Source organism: Prosopis cineraria, unplaced genomic scaffold (genome assembly GCF_029017545.1).
Source record: "Prosopis cineraria cultivar Desert tree isolate PC_DT_omini unplaced genomic scaffold, ASM2901754v1 PC2140, whole genome shotgun sequence".
Lineage (NCBI taxonomy): Eukaryota > Viridiplantae > Streptophyta > Magnoliopsida > Fabales > Fabaceae > Prosopis > Prosopis cineraria.
The window spans coordinates 4410-15610 of record NW_026557465.1 but is presented as its reverse complement, the minus strand read 5'-3'; the positions used below and the strand labels follow the sequence as shown (position 1 = coordinate 15610).

General features: G+C 34.4%; 1 protein-coding gene and 1 long non-coding RNA gene across 2 annotated transcripts; one reads left to right on the top strand and one right to left on the bottom strand.

The window, feature by feature from the left end:
- Positions 1-1199: 1199 nt before the first annotated feature.
- Positions 1200-3235, top strand: LOC129301474 (uncharacterized). Its single transcript, XR_008591017.1, has 3 exons — positions 1200-1368; positions 2452-2520; positions 2973-3235. It is a non-coding gene; the product is annotated as an uncharacterized LOC129301474 (long non-coding RNA).
- Positions 3236-5070: 1835 nt separating this feature from the next.
- On the bottom strand, positions 5071-10874 carry LOC129301473 (succinate--CoA ligase [ADP-forming] subunit alpha-2, mitochondrial-like). Its single transcript, XM_054940037.1, has 7 exons — positions 10533-10874; positions 9255-9464; positions 8570-8740; positions 7924-8047; positions 6846-6907; positions 6264-6345; positions 5071-5646 (listed from the first exon to the last, which is right to left on the bottom strand). Exons 1-7 carry the CDS (start codon positions 10752-10754, stop codon positions 5516-5518), a joined length of 1002 nt encoding a protein of 333 aa, XP_054796012.1. The 5' UTR covers positions 10755-10874; the 3' UTR covers positions 5071-5515.
- Positions 10875-11201: the final 327 nt, after the last annotated feature.

Below are 11201 nucleotides of genomic sequence, written 5' to 3'. Positions count from 1 at the left end.
TAGAGATTGGGGCTGGAAAGGCTGAACATTTTGATGTGACCGATGATGATGTCGTAAGATATAAAGGTAGAGTGTGTGTGCCTAATGATACTCGATTGAAAAATATCCTACTTGAGGAGGCTCATCAGAGTAAATATACCATTCACCCATGAGCAACTAAGATGTATCATGACTTAAGACGTGGTTGGTGGTGGCCAAGGATGAAGAGAGATGTAACTGAACATGTAACTCGTTGTTTGACTTGTCAGAAAGTCAAAATTGAGCATCAGAAACCAGCCGGGATGCTACAGTCTCTTGATATTCCAGAGTGGAAATGGGACAGCATTTCTATGGACTTCATTACAGGATTGCCTAGAACATCTTCTGGTCATGACACTATATGGGTAATCGTAGATCGACTCACCAAATCAGCTCATTTTCTGGCTACTAATATCAAGTATTCTCTCGAAAAATTAACTGAAATCTACATAAGAGAAGTGGTGAGATTGCATGGAGTGCCGACAAATATTGTATCTGATCGTGATCCGAGATTCACATCAAACTTTTGGAAGTCATTACAGGAAGCCATGGGTACTCGACTGAGTTTTAGCACCGCTTACCACCCCCAGACCGATGGGCAAACGGAACGAACCATACAAACTCTTGAAGACATGTTAAGAGCGTGTGCCATTGAGCTTAGAGGTAATTGGGACAGTCACTTACCATTAGCTGAATTTGCTTACAATAATAGTTTTTCATTCTAGCATTCAGATGGCACCTTATGAGGCATTGTATGGAAGAAAATGTAGATCGCCACTGTGTTGGACAGAATTAAGTGAGAGAACTGTTTTGGGGCCAGACATTGTTGATGAGACTACCCAAAAGATTGCTTTAATCAAGCAAAAATACTCACAGCTCAAAGTAGACAAAAGAGTTATGCGGATAAGAGGAGAAGACCGCTTGAGTTTGAAGTAGGTGACCATGTATTTTTAAAAATCTCTCCGGTAACTGGTGTTGGAAGAGCTATTAAGGCTAAGAAGTTGACACCAAGGTTATGGGGCCTTTTGAGATCTTAAAACGAGTTGGACCAGTAGCGTACCAAGTAGCATTACCACCCCACAATTGCTGGAATACACAACGTATTCCATGTGTCACAACTGAAAAAGTATCAACCAGATCCTTCCCATATAATGAACCCGAGGAAATGAACTCAGGGAGAATTTGACATTCAAAGCTGAACCAGAAAGGATTGTGGATTACAAGGACAAGCAATTAAGAAACAAGACCATTAGATTGGTTAAAGTAATTTGGAAGGGCACGACTCCAGGTGATGCTACGTGGGAGACCGAGGACAGTATGCGACGTGATTATCCTCGTCTTTTTGATTAAGTGAGTAGTTAATAGTTACTAATTTTAAATTTTGAGGACAAAATTTCTAAAAGGAGGGGAGAATTGTAATATCCCAATATAAATTTTAATAGTTAATTTGGGTTAATAGAAAATTTAAAAAAAAAAATAAATAAAAAATAAATAATTTTAAAAAAATAAAAAAATAAAAAAAATAATAATAAAATAATATTATTAAATTATTATTATAATAATAAAAAAAAGAAAGGAAAGAAGAAGAGAAACGAATTTGCTTCGTCCGCCGCCTCAACAGTAACAATAATAAAAATAATAAAAAAAAAGAAGAAGAGAGAGAGAGAAAATAATTAAAAAAAAATGTGGGACACTGAATTTTTATAAAAACTCACCTGTTCCTTCATTTCTTCATTCCTTCTTTCGTGCGTGAGCTTCGGCAGAGAGAGCATCTGTGAGCCAAATTCACCGGTGCAGGGTTTTAAGGTAAGAGTTTTAATAGGATATTTAGGATGTGATTTTAAGCTTTTCAAGACTAAGTAAGTGTTCTAAAATTTTTCTTAGTCATCCTTCTTATTTAGTTTCTGAGTTTGTAGTGGTAAAAAATTTAAGATCTGGAAGAGGGATGAATTTATGTTGAATAAATATGATTTTTGAGGTTATCAGTAGTATAATAAATGTTCTAGAGTATAAATTTATTGATGATCTTTGAATCTGTGGCTTATGGATCAAATTCTAGACTAGATCTGAAAATATATGTTGATTTATTGAGGTTTAGATGATTATTTGGGATGAGAAATGAATTATTATGGCTATAGGATTATGATTCTAAGCTAGAGACTTAATTTTTAATTTTTGAGTATTTTAGGTACGAATTTATGAAATAAAAAGAAAATTTTGATAATAGAAATTAGTTTAGAAGTTGATTTTTAGATTATTAATGTTTATTGATAATTAAAAGAGGAGTTAAAAATTATACTTAATAGTATTAACTATAGATTTGTATTAAGATTGAGATTAGGAATTATGTTATATTTTTAATTCTATTATTAGAATTATTTTATTAGTTTCAAAAATTGAAACTAATATTTATAAATAATATGTTATTTGTAGATTGTATTACTGGTGAAGATTGTGGTGAGAGAGAAATTTTAAGGAATAATTTATTGAAAAAGCCACAAGGTAACCATGCTTTTAATTTATGATTAGTGTTACTTCATGTTAATTGGGTGATTATTGAGAAAATTATAAATTTTGTAATATTATATAATTGTGCAATATTATTATAAATTTATTTGATTATTGTGGGAGGTGTTGGGAGACTTGCTATTGTTGTTGTATTTATGTGCCACGTGGTATGCCCCTATTGGAGCTCAATAGGTGGTTTGTAAGGGCTCAGGCTAATCTACCTTTGGCCGGGTATTTAGCACCGAGTGAGGGCTACGGCTCGAGGTTAATGGAGGGATATAAGGATGGTTGTTTGTGTGTATTGTAATATTTCATTTATTTGTTGGAATTATATTATTTTTAATTCTCACTTAGTAAGCACACACTTAACTGTTTGTATACACTATCATAAATTGGCTTTGGTTACTGGGACTTTTGAGTCTCATTATGTGGTTAACAATTTTCAGGAGAAGAGCCACGAGTGACACGTGGAGGAGTCCCAGAGGCTTAGTGGTATAGATCCACTGTCTCTTTTAGGTATTTAATTTATGATTTATAATGTGTTATATTGCCAATATTAGGGCTTTTTGTTTATTGTCAATTATATGAATATATAAATGTAATCATGTCTTTCAAACTATTTCTATTTTTGGTACAATTTGGATGACTGTAATTTTAATATTTGGTTTACTTTGGATTGGTTAAAATGGCATGATTATAAGGTCAAATAACTGGCTTGTGTTGAAAATTGACTAATTGCTTATTTTACTTGTTGGGAGTATAAGGATGGACAAATGTGATTTAGTTTACTTGTTGGGAGTATAAGGATAGACAAATGTGATTTAGCCTAATGACATGTGGGAGGTAAAAATTTATCTGAAATGTTATAGTGTGTGAGTTGAAGCCAATTATAAATATTTTATATCGAAATTATTGATATAAAAATGTGTTGGGTGGCTGTAACCCAACTATGATTGAGTTAAATTATTTAAAAAAAAAAATTTGGTGTGTTACAGCAAACATCACAGCCAAGACCACAAATATTGAGAACAAGGATTAGGTTGGAGAAGGCTGACTAACCCTCGGGCTTGAGAGTAGAATTACTGATGATAAAGTAATTTCAGTAAGATATCTCGTCAAGATAAAGAATGAAGACCTTCTGAATGTTGTGGCCCTGCCTTCATTGCATAGGGGAAATATCATTACTTTAACTTATTTGGCAAGTAAATGGAAAACATATTAGCTTCTGGTTTTGAGTGAATAATACCTCTTCATGAATTATCTTGGCGAGAAACCAAGTAAAAATAGCATACCTAAAGAGATTTCTTCACTCCAATCAATTCCTCAAAGATTCATAGGCATTCTCCTCACAATCTGTTTCAATGCATGCCTCACCCCTCCTTGAACTCTTGTATTCTGCTTTAATGAAACCCCCTTCATGATTCAAGCTCACTAGTACAAAATAGCCATGAATATTGATTTTGAATGTCTTTCCTTGTCCAAGGGCACAAGAACAGATATTCAATGGTCTACACTTCCATGTTTGCAATTTGGACAGTTAGGATTGCTCACTTTTATTTTTACACAAAGCTCCTTTGTTGCCAGGACTAAATTCCCTGCTCTCCTTTGACTGATGCATTGATGTCAATCAGTGCTCCAGATTGAATAAAAGATGGGTTCAACTTTTCATAATAAATGTAGACATTTACCGTGAACCTACTACTCCCACTCGTCATCCATATTAAAACACCAGTTTTAGAGTTATGGCGTCTGTGAGTACAAGGCACTTTACAAAATTTCAGTCGTAATTAAAATACTTTTCTCGAAAATGCTTAAGAAAGGCATTTGAAATTGAGATAATAATGGCATTTAGTCGATAACAACACTAAAAAAGGGAAAATCTAAATCATCTCCTAAACCTAATTGTTTTTCAACACCCGTGCATGTTATAATAATTACAGGTCGAGGGAGTAAATAAGAAGTCAAATTGAGTTACTTGACTTGTAAGTAACAAAACTCCACCACGTTTATAATTAACATTCGAATGAATGTGTGATTTACATTTAAGCCATTAAAGTTAAATACTCCCTCTAAATCAGAATATAAATTATAATTAACTAATTCCCAGTTTACAAATAATATTAGTTAAAATCTTGAATTCTTAAAAATATCCACATTTTTTCATTTATTCATCATTAAATAACCTATACAAGAGCCTTGATAATAGCAATTAAAATTTCAATACATTATTTAAAAAAAAACAGTAATAAAAGAAATAGAAATATAGTTGAAAAAAACAAATATAAAATCATCTAATAATTTATATTTTGAACTAGGCAAAATTTTTAGAAGATCTCTTATATCATAATCTGAAGAAAGTAACTATTAATGTTAACCGGTAATGCTAGTTTTGTAACTTCACTGTTGTATCACATAGAGTTCTTCACATCGCTATAACAGGTGCAACAAAAAGGAAATATCATCAAACTTACTTATGTTTTGTCCTGAACTGTTCCTCGGCTTGCCAATTAATGTAATGTACCAATCAACTGTCACACATTCTAGTAGACCTTGGCAAGGAGAGAAAAGCATGCCTGTGCATGATACATGCACCTTTTAAACATCAATAAAGAATTGGCTGGGCAACAGCAATGCTATGACAAAGATTGCCATAACTTACCCAGAAGCACAGAATTACAAAGCAAACAACCTTGCAGAAACAGCAAGTTGAAGTCATTTAAAATTCATCGTCAAGGGCATTATCTATGGTAAGTGGTGTACACTCCAGAACCACGGAAATTGGAGCTGATTGGGTCTGATAAAAAATTTTAGTAGCCTCAAGGTCCTAAAATATCTTTTATTTTAATTTATCTCTCTTTGCTTTAAAAAAACGGGGGGAAAGAAAAGATCCAATATAATTCACAAGAATCAAGTGTTTGAAACTTGCAGAAAAACCAAAGGTTTTGATGAAAGTAAATGAAGTTAGATGTCCAACAATTGAACTACTCAGCTAGGCCCTCTGCTTGAAAATGTCTAGCATGGCAGCCCCAATTTTTGCAGGAGACTCTACCACTGTGACCCCAGCTTCCCTGAGAGTCTTAATCTTGTCTTGTGCAGTGCCCTTACCACCTGACACAATAGCTGCAAAAGGAAGCAAATTGTTGAAGTACAGTTACTATCGAACAGATACCAGCATAATTAAGAGCTGATGAAATTAATTTTGATCTGATAACTCTTTTCTAATACTCCTAATTTTGAACTGATAACTAAATTGTTTGCCTACATGGGTTCTGTTTGTCATGGCATGCCTTGTAAGTTCAACCACCAATTCAATCTATGACAATTGCAGAATGTTACCCAGTATAAGGGTTTGACAGTTTTGAATATTGCCTGTTTCCAAGAAAAAGTTTGACAAATTTAACCTTCATTGACCAAAGGTAAACCCCCAAAAAAACCAAAGAAAAATATAAAGGAGATTTAAATGAAGATAATGTAAAAATGGTTAGCAAAAATTGTGTAAGCTACACAAGTAGCATGTTTATGCAACTAAGGTTGCCTCATTTAAGAATAACCATAATTATCAATTATCAGAAGGATGGTTAGTTAGGCTAGGCCAAATCTCTTCTTACAGACCAAAACAAAAAAGAAAAGGAAATATATATAACTCGCTCATCACATATTTATCATGGCAAACAACATGCAGCAATGATATTTTGTATCAGATGTCATGAGAAACAAAACTTCACAAGAGAAATTACCTCCAGCATGACCCATACGACGACCAGGTGGAGCAGTTAATCCAGCAATGAATGCAACAATAGGCTTCTCAGTACCGCTTTCCTGTATTGTCATTCATAAAATCAATTTAAGAACTCATGTACCAATAATAAAATGACTATTTGATCAAAAAATAATAAAAATAATGACTATGAGCAATGTGATGCTCTAACCTCTGAGTTAAGCAGGCTCACATAACAAATTGTGCATGCATAGGAATTTAATAAATTACTCTTCATTATTAACCATCTATTCTTAGCTATTTTATTCCTAGCTCTCTTTTCCAATAGAATAAAATGTAGAGCCATGTAGATCATCAAGTAACCCTCCAACCAAAGGAACATTTAAATTCTTGTCCAGAAGGGGGGGGGGAAAAGCACATTTACAACATCGTTTCTGCTTCATAATTATATTTACAACCTTCACCAACAAAATTACATGTATCTCCAGAAGCATGATAGATGACTTATTTTCCTTTCATACAAGAAAGCTACGATATTTAAAACTTGTAAATTATGTTACACATCAAGAACACTTTATGCGCCAATGTAGTAAAATCAAACCTTAATTAACGCAGCAGCATCCTCTTCTGCAGTCCCTCCTATCTCTCCTATGAGAACGATACCTGAATAGAGGTAAAAAAAAGTAAATATGTCAAAAAAAAAAAAAGTACAAACGGTAATACTTACAAAAAAAAAAACTGTTAAATTTGTTAGCATATTTACAAGGCATACTTACCATAGATAATCCAGTTGAAACAAGCTAAAAAAACTTACTCTTTCAAACAGTCATCAGCTTGAAAAGCATTACTGCCCAACCTTATTCCATATATATAAAAAATTTCAATGTGATGAACATGGCCTTAAGTCGCCAGGCAAAATATGATTGATGTCCTTTCTCTTTTCCTATTTCCCAAAAGACAGTATATTTTTTTTGCCTTGATAAAAGATTGACTTCCAATCCAATGTAGTCTTTGGCAACAAGTTATCAAGAGGGATAAAATAAGATAATTTAACTGTCGACATGGCATAAGGGAAAATAAGAGTGGACAGCTGTCCTAAAATATTTGCCTTGGCTTTTGCAAGGAAGAACAAAAAGACTACTAGCCACTTCAGGGCACCATTTCTCCATGCATTTGCACATAAAATAGCTACAATTCAACACATGATCCTAAATACAAAAATCAAATATTTATAGTTAGATTTAGTAAACTATCATCCAAGCAGATCAAATTTTTACTACGCTTCCAAACCGCACTTCAATATTCAAATTAATATACCTTCAGTTAGTCACCTTCAATGGTCAAATTGTTCCTCCATTTGATTTTTTATAACAAATAAATAATTTGGAAAATCATCTCAGCCCAGGTTTTACAAGGGTGTGCTTTATTTACGTTTCTCAAGGCAATAACACATATAAAAAACTTATAACACTTGGGGATAAAGGACCACTTTTATGCATTATAACACCCCAAATCCTTATAAAATGGACTTATTTCATAAACAACAACAACAAGCCATTATCCCACTAGGTGGGGTCAGTTACATGGATTGCAAAACGTCATTGTGCTCTATCATAAAATGGACTTATTTCATACTCCATTTCAATTCATCACACAGCCAGCAACAAGTGACAAAGTACCTTCTGTCTGAGGATCTGCTAGGAACTTCTCCATGCAGTCAACAAAGTTTGTTCCATTGAAGGGATCTCCCCCGATACCCACACACGTGGATTGTCCAAGGCCAACAGCAGTCGTTTGGAAAACCTTAAAATTAAGAAAAAAATTACATGGTTGACGGTTTATGTTATTATCTATGGAAAACAGCATCACTGTAAGCATGCTAAGGTAAAAATGATAATAAAAAATCTAGGGAATAAGCCTATTATAGGATAACAAACAAGCATTCTTTGTTTTGGAAAAAGTTATATGATAGTTTGATTTTTCTTTTCAGGTGCACAATGTTCAGCAAGTAAAATAATCCAGTGAAGCCTAACATGTGAATTTTTATGCTTTAACTCTGCTGTCAGAGAAGCACGGCCAGATGTTAATAACAGAGCATTTTTTTAGCCTCCATAATACAGAACTGACTATTATAAAATGTGCTAATATCTTTAGCGTTAGATATAAGTGATTCGCCATCATCCATTAAAAAGAAAATCTACTAGAACCACCACAGGAAAACCATTCTCACAAAGTACTCCCACATCAATCTCTAAAGTACTGCAATGAAAACATCAGCTCCCTTAACTAGTAATCACAATTCCTGTAAACAAAAAAAGGGCTCACCGCTTCATATGTCAAGGTACCAGAGCGAGAAACAATTCCAACCCGTCCAGGCTTATGAATATAACCAGGCATAATTCCAATTTTACAATGCCCAGGCTTGATTATACCAGGGCAGTTTGGTCCTATCAATCGAGTTTTGGACTGCTTGTTAAGAGCAGCTTTTACTCGTACCTGAAATTACAAAGACATTTAGTTCAGTGCCACTCACATAAAGAACAGAAAGGATAAACTACAGTGCACTGTTCACCAAGTCTATGTAAAAGTTATAAAGATGCAACGCATTAGTTGGTTATATAGATCAAATCAATCAAAAAATAAATAGAATCTCACCACAACTATGCAGTGGCCATCTAATCTCACATCACAACTCAAAAGACAGACTAATACACAAAAATATGCCCACCCAACCAGAATCATCCGAATGGAAAGATTGCAGGACCATACTTAAACATCAATTACATTAACAATTGTAATAATAAAAAATCACCAGAAAGAAGAAAAGATAAAACAATCAAAACTCCAAGTATGTGGTTTTCTTTTAACAAGCACCAAATAAAGTTTGCAGATGGATTCTTCACCCCCCCCCCCACAAAAAAGTTTTGCAGATGGATTCAGATATAATAATTCTCAATGCCATATGAAACTCAAACCCAAAATTTAACTTTTCATAACAAAAAGAAATTACCATATCATGCTGAGGAATTCCTTCGGTAATGCAGACAACAAGATCCAACTCTGCTTCCATTGCCTCCATAATGGCAGCTGCAGCAAATGGTGGAGGAACATAGATAACTGAAGCATTGGCCTTGGTTTCAGCTTTTGCTTCAGCAACAGTATTAAACACAGGAAGTCCCAAGTGTTCCGTTCCACCTTTCTTTGGTGTTACACCACCGACCTATTCAAGCAAAATTGCATCAATCCAATGATAGATGCCTGCTTATCCACAAGAAGACATGCAGCCAATAGATACATTATTTACACAACATCAACTTCTGAATTTGTTTGTGCCCAAAGTTGCAAGTGCAAGAAGAAAAAACCCAAGAATCTAATTATAGTAGTACAATAACTACATGTACATTCAGCAAGTTGGATCATTAGTTAAGAACAGATTCATACCTACACGACCCCAAATATCTTAGTGCTATACTGCTGTCCCAATGATGAAATTATTTCGACAATGTAACAAGGGTTGAAACTTGAAAGTTCCAGCATGCTAGCTATGTTCTTGTTGTGATCCGTTAGATTTGAGCTCCTTAGAGTCTTCTACAGAGCTAAAGCGATTATCTTTGTTTATTACTAGCATGTGACCCACTCCAATTTATATAGAAGAACAGATCAACCATATTAGGAAATAAGTAAAGGCACATCAATGTGTTCCTAAGAGTTCAAAATCAATAAGGTCCAAAACTAGAACTTGTGAGCAATGTCACAAATTTATGTTCATTGAAAACGTGGTGAAATTGAGTAACCAAGAAAGGTCCTAAACGTTCACACACAAAAAGGTATTTGAACGCTCAGACTTTCATGCCCAGAATCACAGTTTGATGCAAACGGGCTTTCTATTTGAGTCGTGATATAACGACTTATTCAGCTAAAGCCAAGCCACTAAACTTTTTAGAAAGTTCTGAAACGAGCTGGCTGCAATTACAATCAGATTCAGCAAGGGCTTGCATTTTACTCGAGCAAATAAACCATAATATTATATGGCAAAATTACTTAAGCCCAATGGAATAAAATGCATAGCAGTTCAATTTCCACGTAGAAATTGAGAAGGTCTTCGAATTCAGTAATGTGCTGAGCAGACATAACTAACAAACAGTAATTTTCCAAACGCAATAAATTCTATTAAAAGAACGACCTACATAGCCTACCAGACACAGGGGACAAGCAACCATAGGTCACAAGAATATTGAAACCGAACATAACGTAAAAGCTACACAAACATTCAGAGGAATTAAGGTACCATCTTGGTTCCGTATTCGATGGCTTGTTCGGTGTGGAAGGTTCCATTTTTTCCGGTGATGCCTTGACAAATGACGCGCGTGTTTTTGTCAACAAAGACGGCTGGAGGGGGTGGCGCAGCCGCCGTGTAATGGCGGATGTGAGACAGAGACAATGGTGGCGATGGAGAGGTTTTACGTGACAAAATGGAGCCGATCAACTGGACTACGGCTTGGCGACCCATCGTCCCCCGTGACGTGATTCGCCGTTTCAACACTTGCTAATGGTAGCTGCTGAAACGCATTAGTCGCCGTTCAAGACTCCATATTTTTCATTTTCTTGGCCAGCTTTTTATTTTAGGGCACACGAATTTTTGCAGAAAGAAAAATTTGGGGAACAAAATTCCAACAGCAAAAGCGAAAATGACATCCAATATTCCAAGTACCCAAAAAATTAAAAAATACATTCATTTTTTTGAACGAAAAAAAAACATTCATTATGTCACTAAAATTATTCTTCTTATTCTTCTTAGTTTTTCCAAAATATCTTCTAAAATTTCAAGAGCAGTTAAAAATGCGAGAAAAACAACAACACCCATAAAATCACTAAAAGGTAAAAAAATTGAAGGGGAAAGGTTGGAAAAATAATTATTAAAACGCCTCCTAAAATTTCAAGAGCATTTAAAAATGCA

What these genes read in the sequence shown, in the direction of transcription:
- LOC129301473 (XM_054940037.1), bottom strand. Translation starts at nt 10,754, where the DNA reads ATGGGTCGCCAAGCCGTAGTCCAGTTGATCGGCTCCATTTTGTCACGT. An exon ending in TCGAATACGGAACCAAGATG is followed by an intron (nt 9,465 to 10,532) that starts GTACCTTAATTC and finishes TTGCTTGAATAG; the next exon opens with GTCGGTGGTGTAACACCAAA. An exon ending in ATGCTGCTGCGTTAATTAAG is followed by an intron (nt 6,346 to 6,845) that starts GTTTGATTTTAC and finishes ATGACAATACAG; the next exon opens with GAAAGCGGTACTGAGAAGCC.